The sequence below is a fragment of the Peromyscus maniculatus genome, chromosome 1, assembly GCF_049852395.1.
Source record: "Peromyscus maniculatus bairdii isolate BWxNUB_F1_BW_parent chromosome 1, HU_Pman_BW_mat_3.1, whole genome shotgun sequence".
In the NCBI taxonomy this organism is placed as follows: domain Eukaryota; kingdom Metazoa; phylum Chordata; class Mammalia; order Rodentia; family Cricetidae; genus Peromyscus; species Peromyscus maniculatus.
Genome location: NC_134852.1, coordinates 199,582,381 through 199,601,535, shown reverse-complemented (window position 1 = coordinate 199,601,535; position 19,155 = coordinate 199,582,381). Strand labels below are relative to the sequence as shown.

The window sequence follows — 19,155 nt, the reverse complement described above, 5'->3', positions numbered from 1 at the left end:
TCCTTTGGGTGATGGAAAGGTAACATTCCTTTTGCAAAGCTGTAAGCAATCCTGCTTGCCCTCACTTTAGTTTTAGTAGGGAAATCCCATCCACAGCTATCTAGTGTTTTAGAAGAAAAAAGAAGCCATCCATGGTCAACGGGTCCAGAGCCCTGGTTTGTTCTCAGTACTGCTTTTTTTTTTTTTTTCAATTATTTAAAAAAGCTGCATATTTATTTCGATTTCTGAGTCTGTGCTTGTGCCTTCAACACCTTCACAACAATTTTCTGCTCCTCGATAAGGAAAGCCCGCTTGATCCTGTCTCGGACACACTTGGCACACAGGGACCCACCGTAGACCCTGCTGACATGCTTTTTGGTCTTAGACAACCTCATAAGGACTTTCGGTCTCACAGCACGAACCCCTCGAAGCCTGCCTGGGCACACACCACATGCGGATTTAGGTGCTTTTCCAACCTCTTGGTATAAAGGTAAACAATCCTGTTGCCAGGGGTTCGAGACAGCCTAGTTTTGTTAGAGGCTGTGTTGTAGGAAAGCCTACGATGGTATGTCAAACGCTGGACCATTCTGAGTGCCTCTAAGCACCGTCCCCGGAAGAGCTTTTTTTTTTTTTTTTTTTTTTTTTAATTTGAGATAAGATTTGTCTGTGTAGCTCAGTCTGGCCTTGAACTTGAAATCTTCCACTCTCAGCCTCCCAAATGCTGGGATTATAAGTATATACCACCCACGCTTAGATTAGAGCCAAGTTTCTTCTTTATTTTTTATTGTTGTTGTTGCTTAGATTAGAGCCAAGTTTCTTCTTTATTTTTTATTGTTGTTGTTGAGATGGGGTCTTTTGTAGCCCAGGCTGGCCTCAAGCTTGCTAAGTAGCTATGGTGGTTTGAATAAGAATGGCCCCATAGGCTCAAGATTTGAATCCTTGGTCACCAGGGAGTGGCACTATTAGAAAGGATTAGGAGGTGTGGCCTTATTGGAAGAAGTGTATCACTGAGGGTATGCTTTGAGGTTTCAAAAGCCCATACCAAGCCCGGAGTCTTAGTCTTGGATCAGGATGTAGCTCTCAGCCACTTCTCCAGCAACATGTCTACCTGTATCGACATGCTTCCCACCATGAGTTGATAATGGACTAAACCTCTGAAACTGAGAGCCAGCCTTTAATTAAGGGCTTTCTTTTTTAAGAGCTGGCTTGGTCATAGTGTCTCTTCACAGCAATAGAGCATCAGCTGAGACAGTCCCTCTTGATGCTCCCATGTCTACATCTGCTGGAACTGCAGGAATGTGCCGCCACACAGTGGTGACCCAGTACCCGTTTTGAGCTTGCACTGCCTTACAGCCCCGCAGGAAGGCAGAAGCTGAGGAAGTCTGCACCCAGAGCAGCGTGCCCATGGGACTTGGTACTGCCAAGGTTTCTGGGCAGGGGAAGCGTCTGCGAAACTTGCAGAGAAAAAGAAGCTTTAAAAAGATTTCTATTCTCTTTGGCAGAACTGCCGCTGCCTCGTAAGCTCTGGAGTTGTAGGCTTGTGCCACCATGCTCACTGGGAAGAGAAGCCAGCATTATAGGGTGGGATAGGAAGACCTAAATCTTAGCTCAGCCACTTACTGTGTGACATCCTACAAGGATCCAGGCTGAAATCTGCCATTGTGAGGCTCTGCTACCTGGCTCATAAAATGGGTGTGTGTGTGAGATTTAATGAGATGATTCTGTTTATTGTCTAGTATGGTGTTTGACACTTATGACACTAAGTAGGCATTAACAGATAAATGTCTTAAGATGCAGGGAGGGTTGGAAGAATTGGCTCAGTGGGTCAAGGGTTTGCTACTCAAATATGAGGACCCAAGCACCCATGTAAGAAAAGCCAGGTTTGGTGGCATATATCTGTAACCCCAGTGTGGGGAGGCAGAGACAGCAAGATTGTAGCAGCTTGCTGGCCAGCTAATGTAGATAAATGAGTGATCAGGTTTAGTGAGAGATCCTTTTTTCCAAAAATAAGGTGGCAGGAATAGGGGAAGAGATCTGGCATGGACCTCTGGCCTCCATACATGCATACATGGGCATACACACATACCACATAAATCTTTTTGTTTGTTTTTTTGAGACAGGGTTTAACTATGTAACAGCTCTGACTGTCCTGGAACTCTCTTTGTAGACCAAGGTGGCCTCGAACTCAGAGATCCACCTTCCTCTGTCTCCTGAGTGCTGGGATTAAAGATGTGTGCCACCATGCTGGGTGGTGGTGGTGGTGGTGGTGCATACCTTTAATCCTAGCACTAGGGAGGCCAGTTCAAGGCCAATCTGGGCTACAGAGTGAGTTTCAGGATAGGCTCCAAAGCTACACAGAGAAACCCTGTCTCGAAAAAAAAAAAAAAAAAAAATGTGTGCCACTAATGCCTGGCCTGGCCTGGCTTTTTTTTTTTTTTTAATATAGGGATTCTGGGGGTTGGGGATGTAGCTCAGTGGTAGAGTGCTTGCCTAGCGAGCACAAGGCCCTGGGTTCGGTCCTCAGCCCTGAAATTAAAATACACACACACACACACACACACACACACACACACACACACACACACGCACACATATATTCTGGGACCAGACTCTGGTCCTCATGCTTGAAAGGCAAATACTTTGGCCAACCAAGCTATCTCCCCAGCCTTCTTGTTTTTGAGACTGGGTATCAGGATGTAGCCTAGGCTGACCTCAAACACACACTTCTACCTCAGCCTCCCGAGTGCTGGGATTCCAGGCTTTCACCATTATGCTCACATTGCAGAATGTAGTAGGCACTGTCTGTCCTTCACTCTGGGCCCAGGTGATTAGTGGCAACTCATCAAAAACAATATAAAAAAGTAGTCAGGGCCAGGAAACCTGTGAGTAAATGATGCTTTCCTCAGGGAACCAATAGAAACCACAGAACACAAACCATGTTGGTAGGATTAGTGACCTTTAATTTCTTATATTAACTAACGTCTTACAGTAAGTGTCGGGGGTCAACAGGGGATGGTCAGAGAAAGGAGGGTGTCTGTTCAGGTCCTTGAACTACTGAAGCACGTGCGAGGATGGGAGCTCAGTGGAAGTATCATGTCCTTATCAGCACAGCTGGAGATGACGTGGGTGGGGACAGAGCACAGTTCTGTAGCTCTGGTGGAGGTGAGCAGAGAGAGACAGGGCAAACCCTGCCTCAGCTTTGGCACACGAGGCAGACAGGACACGTGGATGCCGCAGTTGGGTGCACGAGGAGCTGACTTTCCAGCCTGCCTCCTTGGATGGGGGAGGAGTGTGCACACCCCGCTGAACTCTGAACGTTTCTGCCTCTCCTGGGGGAGTGACACCCACTGCAGCCATGCGACACTGTTGGGGAAAGGCTCTGAGAGAAGAGATTTTTTTTTTTTAATATTTGCTGGTGGTGTTGATTGACCAGAAGTGTTTATTTTTTTCACTTTTGGGCAGTAGCATTGTGTCTGGTGATAAAATATCCTATATGTAGCACTCTTAAAAAGCAAGGCCTCTTGAGAACCTAGATAATGGGAAGGGGACTAGATTCTAGGGCAGGGGTATGAGAAAGCTAATTCTATACCACTACACAGAAACCAACACAGAGGAGACCTTGGTCTTTCCATTCAGAGACGTACTCACTTCCTGTATTTACGCTACTAAGTCTAAGGTTGGCTTAACCACAGCGTAGGATAACTATCACTGTGTTTCTAAAGTTAAAGTGAAAAGCTACATCATTTAAGGTAGTTTTTTTTTCCCTTCTAATTAAGTGGATTTGGACAAGCTGAAAGCCTAAAATCTAGAGATCTTTTTTATTTTTTAGGAACATCCTTAAAATGAATCACTGCCATTGTTATCTTTTTCTTTTTTTAAGCTACAGATTTGAAAGGGCATAATGGGCAGGGATAAGTCATTACACAAATCACAGAATGGTCAACATGCATCTAACCTTACCCACCCAGCAGAGAGTGTTAAAGGGAGGGAGGTCTGTTTGGGGGGAAATACTACACTAGCCTGTCTTCCCTCCTCTTGGGTGGGTGGGAGAAAAGGAAATATGGACTTGCGAGGAGAGGAAGAAATGTGCCCGTGAGAGAAACACCTATCCTTTATGACTGAGCTCTGTCAGAGTGGAATGGGGTAATGGTGTCTGGACCACTGGTTTGTCCTCGGCAGTGACTTTATGTTTTTAGGCATCTACAGGAAGGTTCTATACTGGGTACTGGCGGGGTACAGTGGATAAACATAGGTGGTAACTGCAGCTCACAGCGAGTGATGACCAGAATTAGCACCTTCCTCTGCACCTGAGTCACCTGTCACTATGAAGCCCGCGCTGTGGGGGAGAAAGCTGTGTTCTTGGAGAACTCCTCTTACTGCTCCAGGAATGCCGTTTGCCCCGTCCGTGGGTGCCTTTCCTACTGGAGACAGCAAGGATGCAGTGTTAAATATGACATTGCAGCCTTAAAGACATTCTATAGCGGTGATAGGCGGTGTGGTTCGGAAGTAAGCGGCGGAGTAAGTCAAGTGCATTCCCTCGTAGGCATTAACTTTTTTTTTAAGCAATGGGATTACATTTTTTGGCTCGAAATGGTGCTTTCTTCTATATTTGACTTCTCGGTTTTCTTCGTAGATATTACCGTTTCCTCCAATGTTTCTTCAAAACTTTCCGATATCTTGGATGTCTTCTTAGAGGCGTCCTTAGAAGCCCCTTCTTCCTCCTCTTCCTCCTCCTTTTTAAGTGACAGCCCAGTGGATGAGGCTTTGGGGGTTGCAGAACTAAGGATTCTGGGAGGGAGCAGGTAACTGGGATTGGGAAGTGGATTCAGGCCTGAAATGCTCAACGCGCTGGTGCTGAACCTCGTCTCTTCGCCTTCCAGCAGCTTCCTGTAAGTTCAACAGAGAGAAGCTCTCAGGAGCCAGGCTAGGAACTGTTTAAAGAACTTAACCCTCCATTCCTTTTTCATTTTAGAGACTCCAAAGAACACTGCAGTTTCTCTGTGAGCCTGAGGCCAGGAATACTGCATGGAGCTTGAGATTAGTATGCCCATGTATGGATTCTCTCTCTCTCTCTGCCCCCTCCAATATCAATGTTGTTTAAAGTATTGTCAAAGGAAACCTATCCCATTCACAAGCTGTTTTCCTGCAGGAAAATAAAACCGTCCCTCGGCTACATTAGACACCCATTTTGGGCAATTAGAGTCCACAAAGCTCTGGAGAGAAGTAATTTCCCTAATTAACACCTTAACTGTAAAGGGGAAAGGAAGTGAGAAGTCCACAGAGGAGCAGGAAACTAACTGCCTAGTCTAGCCCACACTTGAGATCTGTGCCCTTTCCATGTGTGAAGGAAGGTCTGAAGGGAGTGAAAGAATCATCACTTAGACACAACTTCAGGCACCAGTCTCCACTCAGCCTGGACCAGACAGTACAGATCAGATGGCTCTCTTATCTTGTTTTTCATAACTCTAGTAGGGTTTTGCTATTGCTTCTTTATCTGTTCTTTTGTTTTTGGAGATAGGATCCCATATAGCCCTGGTTGGCCTTGGTATGTAGCTGAGGCTGGCCTTTAACTCCTTACTGTCCTACTTCACCTGGGATTACAGGTGTGTACCACCACGTCTGGCTTTTAACTCGAATAGTTTTTAATTATTCTTTTTCTAAAAATCAACTCAAGATACCCTTATCTTGAAGTAGGTGCTGTACATAGTGGAAAGGAGAAAAAAATGTGTTGGCTTCAGTAGCACATATACTAAAATTGGAATGATATAGAGAACGCTACCATGGCCCTGGCACAAAGATACCATACAAATTCATGAAGTGTTCCATATAAAAAAATGTCCACACTGCTGGGTGGTGGTTGTGCACGCCTTTAATCCCAGCATTTAGGAGGCAGAAACAGGTGGATCTCTGTGAGTTTGAGGCCAGGCTGGTCTACAGAGCGAGTTCCTGGACAGCCAGGGCTGTTACACAGAGAAACCTTGTCTTGAAAAACAAAACAAAGAAACAAAAAAAGTCCACACTGATCTGAGGTTGAACCTGAGGGTTACCATTTCTTCATGACTTTGAGTAAGTTATAGTATATCAAAAAACTGTACTTGTAGTTACCTTTTATAATAAAAAGGTAAGTGTTCACTTCAGTTGTGACTTGAACAAGTATCTAAGAGAAAACCTCAGCTTGGATCATTTTCAACTTGGATCACTTTCTGTTTAATACACTTTTTTTGTTTGTTTGTTTTGGTTTGTTTTCTCGAGACAGAGTTTCTCTGTGTAGCTCTGACTGTCCTAGAACTTGCTCTGTAAGCCAGGCTGGCCTCGAACTCACAGAGATCCACTTGCCTCTGCCTCTAGAATGCTGGGATTAAAGGCATGCACCACAACCGCCTGGCTATATTTTTATTTTTTAAAGATTCATTTTTATTACTTTTAATTGTGTGTAGTGGTGAGTGTGTTTAAGCAAGTGCAAATGTCTGGGGGAAGCCAGAGGCATCGGATTCCCCTGGAGCAAGTTATAGGCAGTTGTGAGCCACCTGATGTGGGTGCTGAGAATCAAACCCAGGTCCTCTGTAAGAGCAGTTTGTGCTCTTAACCACTGGGCCATCTTTCGAGCCCCAACCCCTATTTTCATTGTTTTGTTTTTGAAGACAGAGTTTCTTTGTGTAACAGCGTTGGCTGTCCTGGAACTCACTCTGCAGACCAGGCTGGTCCCAAACTCACAGAGATCAGCCTGCCTCTGCTTCCCTCGTGCTGGGATTAAAGGTGTGCACCACCATGACAGATTCTAACCCCTATTTTAAACTTAGAGTCTGACAGACCTTCATTTTGACCTCTAGAAGCCTGTGTTACCTTTTAAGAGCCCAGCAGAGGTATGTAGAATACTCTGGGACTAGCAAGGTGAAGCGAGGATGTATTCAAGTGGTGGGACTGAAGGGTCTGCATATCTGGACTGGATAGGGATGCTCTCTCCATGCTCCCTCCCTGGTCAGAAACAGACCACATGGAACCACTTCCATAGTAACATTGCCCCTGATGAGCATGTGCTCTGCAGGGTGAACGTGCCCCTTTGTGTACCTGTAAGCCGCTATCTCAATGTCAAGGGCCATCTTGACATTGAGCAAGTCCTGGTATTCCCGAAGGTGGCGAGCCATCTCACTCTTGGTGTTCCTTAGGTCATTCTCCAGCTGCCCAATGCTGTCCTGGAAAGTACATATCCCAAGTATTTAGACCAAAGTAGCAAACATTCATTGACATTTCCACAAGGCAGGATCGCAACCCTGATTACACATTAAAATCTTGTAAGGAACTGATAGAATACCTGCACAGCAATCTGTGTCCAGCCTAGGTTTTGTTTCATTTGCTCTGGGGTAGGGACTCAGCATTTGCATTTTCCCCCTTAAAGACCCTTGAAAAATTTAAATGCAGACTGAAGGTTGGGAACTTTTACCAAGGGACACATGGTTTCACGGATCCTTCCTCGACTGTGTGTGTATATGTATGTGTGTTTATATGTCTGTGAATGTGACTATAGGTACCCACAGAGGTAAGAGAGATTCTGGAGCTACAGTTACAAGCAGTTGTGAGCCACCTGATGTAGGTGCTAGGAACTGAAGTCCTCCAAATGATCAGCACACACTCTTCAACCTCTGGGCCATCTCTTCGGCCATATTATATAATAAAAATGTAATGTTGGATAGATGGCTGCATATTCCGCAAAGCACCAGCTTTTTAAAAAATGACAATTTTGAATTTTTGCACATTTATTGATTGATTGATTGATTGATTGATTGACTTGCTTATGTGTGTGGGCATGTACATGTCACCAGGGATATGTGGAACCCGAGGACAACTTGTGGGAGTTGGTTCTGTCTTCCTGCCAGGTAGGTCTTAGGGATAAATTTAGAGTCTAGGTATCAACTCAGGCTGTCAGGCTTGGTGCTAAGTGCCTTTACCTGCTGAGCTGTCTTTCAAACATCCTTCAAGATGATAATTTATATAAAACCATTTTAAAGTGGCAAATACCACTTATTATTAGGACATGAAACTCATACAGTCTTTCTCAGCAATCAAGGTTGTAAAAATGATGTTATTTTTCTATGATTTCAATGTCTGTTATCTTTTAGATATATTTGGGGTGTTTATTTCTACCCTAATGGTTCCAAAGAGCAGTGTTTGTCTTGATGTTGTAGTTTATTGCTCTTCTTTGTCCTGAAAAGTGTTCTGATGGGTGCTAGGCACCCTTGACAGTGCCTGGCTCTAGTGGTATCCCATCTTTATCCTTCCTCAGACTTGAAACCCAAATGAGGAATCGTTTCTTTTGAGAACCATGTTAAGGGTGGTTAGGCTGAGCATCAGTGGGGCCAACTTCCCAACGTGTGATTTAGAGGTAGATGTTCACCTCATCAGCAGGTTAATTCGATCATTTATTAAAAACTGCTTTTATTTCCCAGCTGTTTTTGGAACAAGAGGCTGCTGGGGAGCTGAGTTCTAGATAGGTGTGGGTTCCTTGCATGTTATACCTCTCACATGGCAACTTTACGGATCAGAGTGGACAAAAAGTGGAACCCAGCTCCTTCCAGAACGAGCCGACTGAAGTGCTGGCTGCTGGTGGCTCACCAAGCCTCAGTCTCTTTGTTTGTACACTCCTCCCCATACTGGACCGTCTGGCCGCCCTCCACAAGGCCTCCAAAGATGGCCTCCAGCGGGAAATGTGAGCAGAACGCTGCAGTCTGCCCCCTCCCCCAACCATGCAGCGGCTGCAGGCTTAGCTTGGAGAACAGGGGAGAAGAGGCTCTCCCTGCTCCAGCTGGGATCTCTCCTGGAGCAGCTGAGCATCTGGCCCAGGGGTGGAAGGAGGCAGGTTGGGAAGAAGACAAAGCCTGGTCACACTAGCATCTGCAGTGAAGAAAAGGAAAAACCGTGTGCCCATGTCCTTACTTTGGGGTGGAGAGGGGAGACCTCAGCCAGGCAAGGCGGAGTGCAGGCCACACAGAACTAGTGCTGTGCACAATCAGTTGCACGGGGAGGAGGTTTTAATGTGTGGTCGCCCACAGGAACCCACGTCCTTATTCTCACCCCCGGCTTGGCTTTACCCTTGTCTTCCATCACCCTCTGCCATCGTATTTTATGAGAAAATGGGGTTCAGGTCAATACACCCCACAGTCAGTCTGAGAACAATCAACAAATGATAAAACACTTTTATTGAAAATGCACATTCCTAGCAGGGTGTGGTGGGGTACGCCTACGGAGAAGACTTTACATTCAATCCCAGTTTAGGCTACATAGGGAAACCCCATCTTACAAAATGGAATAAAAAGCATGTTCCTGGCCCTACCTAAGAAATACAAAATCCATTTCTTCAGAACTGGTCAGAGAATCTCTCTTTTAAAAAGCTGCTCTGTGCCGTGGAGTTTAGATCACTGATTTAAATCTATCCCTATTAAGAAGCTATTGTGGTGGCCAAGGTGACAGCATAGGGTGAGATGGGCGGGGGAAGAGGGAGACCAGATGGAACAGCTTTGAAAAAATGAGATTTCCCCTCCCGCCTTGAATCCTAATTTCAGAAATGGATCTATCAAGCTATAGATTTATACGTAGCCACTGCTGCCTCTGGTCTCCCGAGGGCCAGATCCAGCCTGCTATTTAATTAGGCTGGGCTCCAATCTCATATTGGAGAAGAGGGTAGCCTTGGCATACCTCCCTGGAGGGCATTAACCGGCAGTGATCTTGACTGCCCACCAAGGTCTTTCAAGGAAAGCTTTGGTTTTCTAAGACACTCCACAGCACAGGTCTGAAATTCAGTTCCCTCTGAGATGGCCTCGGCCTGAGATTCTAGCCGTAGTGCCCCATCTATGTGGAGGCCAGAAAGTCCTCTGTCAGAACCGAAAGGAATGCCTTGTTCCTCTAGGTGAAGCATGGCTGCCTCTGGCCTGCACGGCAGCAGCCCTGTTCTGTGTGCTCACTGTCACCCCGAGTCACTCTTTGTCCTTTGGAAAGTATATCAAGCGTTCTGTCTTCAAATAGGCTGTCAGCTCTCTGGGGCCGGGAAAAGGACATTAATCGGCGTTTTCTCTTGTCTTTGAGAGGGCTGAACGCGTGCATAGGGAAAATGTGCTCACTAGGAGCCTCTGCAGCAGAAGGGAAAGGACACCTCCCACTGCCACCGCAGTGAAAGGGGAGGCTGGGTAACGGGCAGGAAGACAATGGTTTCACAGGAGGAGGCTTTCCACCTGGGCCAGGGAAACAAGCAGGGGTGGCAGGCCACGCCGTGAGCCCCACCCCAGCATTGGCTCCCAAGGGGCAGGAAATAGCTTTCTGTTGTCTGGCTAACGCTGATGGGAACAGCATTCAGAGCCTGCAGGTTCTCTTACCTTTTGTTTCCTCGACCATGTCTGGAGACCCTACTGTTTTCTAACACAGGAAGCCTGGATTAGGGCTAAGAAGCCAGACAACATCATCACCACCCCTTAGAACCAGCAAAAAGAGGGCAGCGCAAAGCCCAAGTCAGCCGGCAGTTTGGGGGTAAGTTACCCTTTGTGTAGACTATCTAATCCAACATTTGAGGCTTCTGGAAGAGAAGAAATCTTAAGTGTGATTGATTCAGATCATCCAGGACCTTGGACATGCTGAAAAGCTCAACTTACAGATTTTGTAGCAAAAAAAAAGAATATTAATTTGAATAATAATGTAATATCAGACTAACCAAACATATTTCAAACAGACCTTTTCCCTTTATGAAAGGATGTTATTCACAAAGGACAGTAAATACCTGCATATCAATAAATTCTTTAGCTTCTGACTAACATGGTACTTTTGAAATATGCCATTTCCTGGTTCTATTTTTAGTAAGGTCCCCCCAACACATTAATTTATCAAATGTAAAATTCAATCCAGCTAAAATAATTTGAAATTTCTGAATTATAGACATTCTATTCAAAAGAGCTTTTATTGTTCCTTGTCCTTAAGCCATGTAATTTGTATTTTTTCTATATTTTCATTGTCTGTCTTCTTCCTCTGTGTCCTTTGTAGTCACAAGCCCCAAATGTCCAATGTGGTGAAACTGAGGACACAGTGGCCTTTGTTGGGAAGGAAGAGCCAATCGTTACCTCCGTAGAGCTTATAGAGAAGGGAAAGATGAAAAAAAAAAACCGTCGCCTATAACAAAGAAACCATCTCTGTAATTTGCCACATGCACTTAAGCTGAAGAAATATTAAGGTAATGGGTCCTTTCAAGTGAGACCACACAGCTGTGGGGCAGATTAAATGGTTTTTGTTAAGTGCTAAGCCATCCATGGAGGCGAAAATTGATGCTGTCGACAAGATGAACTTTGACTTTGGGAAGCCAAGACGGATTGTATTATAGAACTAAATAAATAAATAAATTGAAGCAGTTAATTGCCTCGAGGCCCAGAGATTCCTAACTGGGACAGTTTGGAAACAATGAAGCAGGAGACGTTTCTGAGGCGGGAGGAACTCGAGATCAGCACCGCGGACAGCGCCCAGGCAGTCTCAAGGCGGAACTGTCAGAACTGTCAATAGATGGACCAGGAAACCGCGCGCGTGCATGCGTGTGTGCGCGTCGCGGGTTCGGGAGGCGCGGGAAGGGTGGGGCAAGGCAGTTGTCACGAGCTAAATTATGCCAGCTTTCACTCCCTTTTAGAGCAAAACTCAAGAAAACGAGCCCAGTTCCCAAACGTAAAGCACACCATACCGTATAAATATCAACTCGAAGGCTCAGAAAAGTCCTTTCAAAGCCAACTAAACAAACCAGATACTTAAGGACCGGACCACACGGAGGCTGTCACCTGCCCCTCTGGGCTGGTCAGAGGGGTTGGGACTGTTCTGCTAGTGTGTTTATACTCTTGATGACAGGAAGGCACGGACGGTTAGATGCTTTGGACTTCCAAAAAAATTAAAGACTTCTTTGTTAGAAGAGTTCAGTCGGGAGACTAGGGCGGGGATTGTAGTTCGTTTTACAGCATATGCCTAGCATATACATGAAGACTTGCGTTCGGTCCCTAAAACTCCCCCATCACCCAAAATAGAGTGCGGAGACATTAAGGGGTTGGAAGAGCTTCCAGGGCACATACAGTTCACATTTTTTGGCTGCATGCATGGGATCGTGATTTTTTGTTTGTTTGTTTGTTTGTTTGCTAACACCTCCAGCCAACACTCCTCTCTCCTCCCTTCCCCTCTCCTGGTTTCCTTAGGTCCCCATTTTACAGGGAGAGCAGCTATGGGCGGAAAAGGACAGGGCAATCTTTCCTATGCAGCATCCCAGCCCTTACCTGGTAGCCGGCCACCTCAGCGCTGTGCCGCTCCTCCAGCTCCAAGATCTGCCTCTCCAGGGACTCATTGGCCCCGCGCAGGCCCTCGATCTCAATGGTACGGGCCTGGAGCTGGCGCCGGTACTCGTGGATCTCCTCTCGGCTGGCTCGGATGGCTTCGGTGCTGCGCGCCGCCTGCTCGTTCAAGTTAGCGAACTTGGACTTGTACCACTCCTCGGCCGACTGCAGGTTCTTGGCGGCCAGAGACTCATACTGGGCGCGGATCTCCCTCAGCGCCGAACTCAGGTCTGGCTTAGCCACGGCCACGTCCACCTCGGCGGCAGCCTGCGACGACGCCTGCAGCGTGGCCAGGAGCTCGGCCACCTCCTCGTCGTGCACCTGGCGCACGAAGGCCAGCTCGTCGAGCAGCGACTCCACCTTCTTCTCCAGGTCCAGGCGGGCCAGAGTGGCGCCGTCCACGTCGCGCTGCTGCGCCTTCAGGGCGCGCTCGGCGCCTTCGCGCCCGCGGCTCTCCTCCTCGCAGCGCGCCCGCAGCCGCTGCACCTCCTCGGCCAGCCCGTCCCGCTCCAGCAGGGCCTGCGCGCGCGCCGAGCTCGCCTCCTCCAGCTGCGCGCGCAGGTCGCGCAGCTCGCGCTGGAAGAGCTCGCCGACGCGCGACGGCTCGGCGTGGCGCTGGCGCAGCGCCGCCAGCTCGGCCTCGAGGGCGCGGTTCTGCGTCTCCAGCTGGTGCACCTTCTCGATGAACACGGCGAAGCGGTCGTTGAGGCCCTGCAGCTGCTCCTTCTCGTTAGTGCGGATGATCTTGTACTCGTTGGTGCGCGCCGCCGCCTGGCTCAGGTCTAGCCCATCGGACGCCGGCAGCCGGCGGTAGGCCAGGCCCAGGCCGAGAGACGAGGCCGAGGAGCAGGCGGCCGTGGAGGCCACATTGCTGCGGGACAGCGACTGCGAGCGGAAGCTGCCCGAGCCTCCCGGCCCGGAGAGGCGCGTGGACAGGCGCGAGCCGTCCCCGAACACCTTGCGGTAGGAGGAGGAGGAGCACAGGTAGTGCTCTGATCCGAAGCTCATGGTGCCGGGGTCGGGGCCGGGCGCACGGCTGCGGCGGGACCTAGCGAGGACGCGAAGGTGCGGCAAGGCTGGGCGCGGCGGGGCGGTGTGCGGGGCTTTTAAGGCGCGGGGCTGGGGCGACGCGCTAGGGGCGGAGCTTCATCTCCCGATCTGGCGGGGAGAGGAAGGGGGGCCTGTGGGGGCGGGGAAGCGCAGTGCCACCGCAGCTGCGCGCCACCGACTTGGGCCGTCTGCGTGCGAGCCCCTCCTTGTCCGCAGCGCCGGTGCCCCAAGAATCTGCCTTGGGAAAGACCGGAAGGGAGGGGGGTGCCCAAACAACCTGGACTTGCCAGTCAGAGAGCGCTCAGCGCCCTGGTGGCTTCATAGCGTGTCCTTCCCTTTGCCTTTATCCCTCATGGAGAGTAGGTGATCTGAAAGGTGTCCTCTACTCTCATCTGCACCCCCAGAATTCTCAAGGGTGAGGCCCTGTTGTTGTTTGTAGTGCTCCCCCCAACTCCCGGGAGAGCGGGCATCCCTTTCTTTATCTCCCGTCTTAGGGGTCTCCTGCTTCTCAGCAGGAAAGTGGGTCCACTTCAGAGAGCATCCCTCAGTTCCGCAGCCCCAGGAGATGGTAGGATTCGCAGAAAGCTTGAGACGCCGGGGTCATCGGTGAAGAACATGAGCCCGAGTTTCTGAGGGTGCGAAGGGTTACAGAGAGGGAAGGGGCCAGGCCTGGACAAGGACAAAGCTCTGAGAATTAGCAGGGTTCATCTCTAGGGTTCTAACGATGGCGTACGCCAAGACCGCAGGCTGGTAGAAAGGAGGGTACAGGCTTTGGTTTAAACAAAAAACAAACAAAACACATTAGATTTTAAAAGGTTCCAAAAATGGGTTTTTAGCCATGAGGTTTTATCTAAAATGAAGCTGGATTGATTTTGACTTTTTAATGCCTGCACCCTGCCACTCTTTTGAAAATAGCTGGAATGACTACAGTGGGTGGGAGTGAGGTGCCCTTTGTTTAAGTGACCTGTTTCCACAGTCCCCGCCACTGTCCAGAGTCACATTTCTTAACCCATTATTTCGTCTCTCTGGCCCTGTATGCATTTGAGATTCTAAATTCTGAATTAGACAGGAGAGCCATTTTCTGTGGAGATCAATCTTTGAACCAAAGATTCAATTCTGAGAATGAGGCAGAAGAGAAAACGCGCCCCCTCACCACACAGAAAGGACAAAAGAGTCTGAAAGACAAGGATAGATTGTCTGAGTTTACCGTGCAGTCACTCAGGGAAACGTGAAGCTTTTTGCTTTGCAGTTCAGAATTCCAAACTTTTGGTTTTTTTGAGACAGCTTTCTCATCCTGCTCCTCCAGTAGCTCAAGTTGGTCTGGTGCTCACTCTCCAGTCTAAGCTGGCCTTCAACGCTCAGCAATCCTCCTGCCTCTGCTCGGCCCACCACAACTGGCTCTTTCTGCCTTTTTTGATCTTTGCATTCTAGACAAGTTTTGTTTCACTTTGTGGGAGGGATGCGTGTTACTTGTTACTTTAGGACTCTAAAGGTAAGAGAAGAAGAATTTTATGAGACTTCAGAACACATCCCCTGGCTTTAGGCCACAGTGGACCTGTTTCCTTATCATTCACCTAAAGGCCTGAGCTAAAAACAATCGGGGGTCTTTCCGGCTCCAAAAGACTCTGGGAAGTGGATGCTGGAAGAGTGCCAGCCCTGGGGAAGAATGGCAGCCTGTCAGTCATTGTACCGGCACTATGTATAGTGTTCCTTCCTCTGGCCATTTTTTCAAGATGGCTGTCATTCCTGTTTTATGGATAAGACGCCGAGGCTCAGGATCAGCCCGTTTGCCCCGTGTCACCCATGAGCAAAGGCATGCATTCTTTCCTCAATACGTAATTCCTCTTGGTGCGACCAAACTCTTGTCACTTTTGCAGGTGGGATAGGGCTCAGTGGGCTTCAGAGAATTTTGGCCAGTAACAAATGATCAGGTTTATAATTCGAAGAAGGCTGGACTCACGAGGTAATGGGTTTGAATTGTGACTCTCTTTCACTTACTGTGTGAGAGTAACAGCACCTACCTCTCCTCAGGGGTGGAAGGTTGATTCGATGCACGTGGTGGTGCTTTTTAATCTCATTCTGGATAAGGAGTTCCTTGTCATCAGCATTTTTTTTAAATATGTATGAGTATGCATGTGCACCACTTATCTTCCTGGTACCCTCGGAGGCCAGAAGAGGGTGTCAGATTCCCTGGAACTGGAGTTCTAGACACCAGTTGTGAGCCACCAGGTGGGTGCTGGAATTGAACCTGGGTCCTCTGGAAGAGCAGCCAGTGCCCTTAACTACTGAGGCATCTCTACAGCATCATCACCATTTTTTTTCCTGGTGGGATACTGCTTCACATTCACAACAGATGGCATGAGCAGGATTTGAAGACTGTAGGAAACCATCACATTTTGCACAGGCTTCTAGAATGCTCTCTGGGAGAGGATACGGGCAGCCCTAATCATGGTGCCGGCCTGGCTTGCATGACTGCAGAGTGGAAACACAGTTAGAGCTTCCTTTGCACTCGGGTTCCAGTCCCACTCATTCATGCTTCTTGACACTACTAGAATTGTCTCATGTTCTGGGTGGAATTCCACCTTCTTTTCCTTTCCATCCTTCAATCAAAGCAGGACCCCAAACACAGATGTACATAGAACAGGAGAAAAGTGAAGCAAAAGACTTAAAACCCGGCAAACGGGCAGTGTGCTTGAGAAGTTAAGGGTGGGCTCGGTTTTGCACTTTATCAACAGCTTGCTTAAACTTGCCTCCCTTTCTGGGCATCCCACTCTAGCCCAGAGGTTTGGCTTTAATGATGTCAACACAGGACTCTCCTCCGGGGAGTTATCTTGGCTGTGCCTCCATCAATACCTCCTTCCAGCTGGCCACATTTCCTGAGGGAGTACCCTGGCTGTGCCAGGGCTGTGTCTTCCTCTTCCTGCCAGCACTCAGGCCCATGGAGTTGTGGGGCAGCCATCCCCACTTATCCCTCACGCCACATCCTCCAGTCTCTGCCACTTTTGGCAGGCTGACTGTTCGCCTTGGCTTCGATTCTCAGACGACTCCTGTTCTTCCCCATGAGCTCTGTTTTTCACATAGTAGGTTTTCCAGAGTTGGGTAGACCTTTGGCAAAGATGTTTTGCTGAGAGATCTACATTTGTGTCATGGTTCTTCCTAGCCATGTGACCTTGAACATATTACTGTTTTTTGCTAAACTTTAGCTTATTCATCTGTAGAACTGTCCATGTGAGTCATCTCCAAGCTTGGCTGATCTTCAGAATTACCTAACAACTTAGTATCAGATCCTTGGGCTTCACCCAAGAACCACTTTTCAGTGGGTCTTCACTTACCTCTCCAGAGGTTGCTGTGTGGTATAGTTGAGATTATATGTACCAAGTGACTATCTCAAGGCCTGCTGTGTGACTGTTCAGTAAGCACTGAGATCAGAAGTATCAACTCCATTCATTCAGCAGATAGTCACTGAGTGTTTACTGTGTGCCAGGCACTGGAGCAGGCATGTAGGGGTGGGGTGGGCTTGGGTTGGGGAGGATGTAACCATGGCCTCACCTGTGACGAGTTGTAACTCTACATTTCTGTTTTCCAATGGCCTTTTGGTATCTAGTGCCTCGTGAATGTTGCTGGTCACTGTTTACCTAGAGTGAGCTTTTGTAGGGTGCTGTAGAACATCCCTGGATTCTCAGCTGTTCTGGAGGTGGAGGCAGAGGAGTCACTGGGGTTTAGAGTCAGAGCTAGCCTGAGTGACACAGTGAAAATCTTGAAGAAAATGCAAATAAGCAAAGCATGGTGGTGTATGCCTGTGATCCCAACACATAGGAGACTAAGGCTGGAGGATTCTGAGTTCAGTGAGCCTGAGCTATGTGGCAGGTTCAAGGTCAGCTTGGACTATGTATCAAAACCTTGTCTCAAACAAACAAATAAATGAATAATCTCACTCCGGGGTCACCCTTCCCACTTTTTGATCTTGACTTAGGCTATCTTGGTCCCTCGGTTTATGTGATTCTCTTTTCCTGGAATTTCTTCCCATGCTCTTACTATCAATGATTGAAATACTTTTTTTCCTGTTATTGTTTTATTTTGAGATAGCAACTCTCTGTGTAGTCCTGGCTGTCTTGGAACTCACTCTGTAGACCAGGCTGGTTTTGAACTCAGAGATCTGCCTGCCTGTTGAAAGGATAAACTGCGCAATGGGTCGGTGGACACGGCGGAAAAGTTACAAGCCACAGCTGTGACTACCAGAGTTAGAAAGAGCTTTATTAGAAAGAAACCAGGCCTGGAGAGACAGAAAGATGGCAGAGCAGAGAGGAAACAGAAAAGAGAAGGGGAGTGCGGGGAGAGAGCGTGGGGGTCCGTGTGTGGCTTTTTAAGGCAGTACGCAGTCGCCCGCGCCCCACTGATGATGTAAGACCCGGAAGAGTGAGAGCAGAATCCTAACACCTGTGCCTTCCAAGTGCTAGGATAAAGGCATGTGCCACTATTACATTTTTTTAATGTAAGATTTTATTTACAAAGCTTTTTATTCTTCTTGTGCAGAAAGTTAGTGTAAGTGGTAGCCATGGATGGTTGACTCACCCACCAATCAAGCTATCCATAGTACAGAAGGAGTAGATGAAACTTTTTTTTATTGGTTTTATTTTATTATTATTGTTGTTGTTATTGTTAGTCTTAGGGTTTCAATTGCTGTGAAGAAGTACCACAACCACAGCAACCCTTGTTTTTTAAAAAAGTTTAATTGTGGTGGCTTGCTTACAGTTAAGAGGCTTGTCCATTATCATCATGGCAGGATGGTGATGGAAGCATGGTGCCGTGCAGGCCGACATGGTGCTGGAGAGGTAGCTGAGAGCTCTACATCTTGACTCACAGGCAACAGGAAGTGGCCTGTCTCATTGGGCATGGCTTGAGCATATATGAGACCTCAAAGCCCGGCTCCACAGTGACACTTCCTCCAACAAGACCACACCCACTTTAACAAGGCCACACCTCCTAATAGTGCCACTCCCTTTGGGGGTCATTTTCTTTCAAACCACCACATTCCACTCCCTGGCCCCGAAAGTCTTGTAGCCATATCATATTGCAAAAATGCATTCAGTCCAACTTCAATTTCTTAATCTATTTATCTCCTTGGACACAGAACTTAGCTCCATTCCACTTCCTGGTGCTCCTTTTTTTCCTTAAATTTTATGTTTTGTAATTTACCCTGCTCAGCTTGCTCCTTTTCATTATAAATCTTCATTAGAATTACCACTAATAACCACATGACAGAGTCTATGCTAGGCTGTTTTGAGATTTCCTCTGCCAACACAGTTAATCCAAAACTCTTCACTTTAGCTTCAGGCAGACTCTTTGGACAAGGGCAAAAAGCAGCCACATTCTTCTCCCAAAATATCACAAAACATTCTTTAGGTAACATGCTAAAATTCTTCTCTGAAACCTTTTGAGCCAGTCCCCTGCAGTTCAACTCATTCTCAGCACCATTGTCTTCCATGCTTCTACTGGTAAGGCCCATTAAGCAGTTCTTAAAGCATCCACTGCTTTCCTAACCCAAAGTATCCAAGTCCATATTACTCCAGACAAAAACATGGTCTGCCCTATCACAGCGATTCTCTGGTCCCTGGTACCACCTTCTGCCTTAGGTAGGGTTTCAATTGCTATGAAGAGTCACCATGACCACGGCAACTCTTATAAAGGAAAATATTTAATTGTGGTGGCTTGCTTAAAGTTTAGAGGTTTAGTCCATTGTCATCATGGTGGGAAGCAAGGCAGCATGAAGGTAGATATGGTGCTCAAG

At 47.7% G+C, this 19,155-nt stretch overlaps 2 protein-coding genes, 1 non-coding gene and 1 pseudogene across 4 annotated transcripts in view; 2 read left to right on the top strand and 2 right to left on the bottom strand.

The window, feature by feature from the left end:
• Nucleotides 1–196: 196 nt before the first annotated feature.
• On the bottom strand, nucleotides 197–579 carry LOC102913415 (large ribosomal subunit protein eL34 pseudogene; annotated as a pseudogene).
• Nucleotides 580–2,916: 2,337 nt separating this feature from the next.
• Ina (internexin neuronal intermediate filament protein alpha) lies at nucleotides 2,917–13,325 on the bottom strand. The gene is made up of 3 exons (XM_006983326.4): nucleotides 12,261–13,325; nucleotides 7,048–7,172; nucleotides 2,917–4,866 (listed from the first exon to the last, which is right to left on the bottom strand). Exons 1-3 carry the CDS (start codon nucleotides 13,323–13,325, stop codon nucleotides 4,551–4,553), a joined length of 1,506 nt encoding a protein of 501 aa, XP_006983388.1. The 3' UTR covers nucleotides 2,917–4,550.
• Nucleotides 5,705–5,811, top strand: LOC121826968 (U6 spliceosomal RNA). Its single transcript, XR_006069120.1, has one exon. It is a non-coding gene; the product is annotated as a U6 spliceosomal RNA (small nuclear RNA).
• Nt5c2 (5'-nucleotidase, cytosolic II) overlaps nucleotides 12,961–19,155 on the top strand; it is a 129,959-nt gene continuing 123,764 nt past the window's right edge. The window contains exon 1 of one of the 2 annotated variants that reach the window (XM_006983327.4): nucleotides 12,961–13,382. In XM_006983327.4, coding sequence (XP_006983389.2) covers nucleotides 13,324–13,382 — 59 coding nt within the window. In that variant the 5' untranslated portion in view covers nucleotides 12,961–13,323. The remainder of the gene's footprint in view (nucleotides 13,383–19,155) is intronic. The other variant, XM_076563258.1, reaches the window with a different exon arrangement.

Excerpts from the sequence above, each read along its gene's own strand:
- Ina (XM_006983326.4), bottom strand. The coding sequence starts at position 13,325 with ATGAGCTTCGGATCAGAGCACTACCTGTGCTCCTCCTCCTCCTACCGC. Across the intron at positions 7,173-12,260 it reads CTGAGGTGGCCGGCTACCAG|GACAGCATTGGGCAGCTGGA; the intron begins GTAAGGGCTGGG and ends TGTACTTTCCAG. Across the intron at positions 4,867-7,047 it reads ATTGAGATAGCGGCTTACAG|GAAGCTGCTGGAAGGCGAAG; the intron begins GTACACAAAGGG and ends TTGAACTTACAG.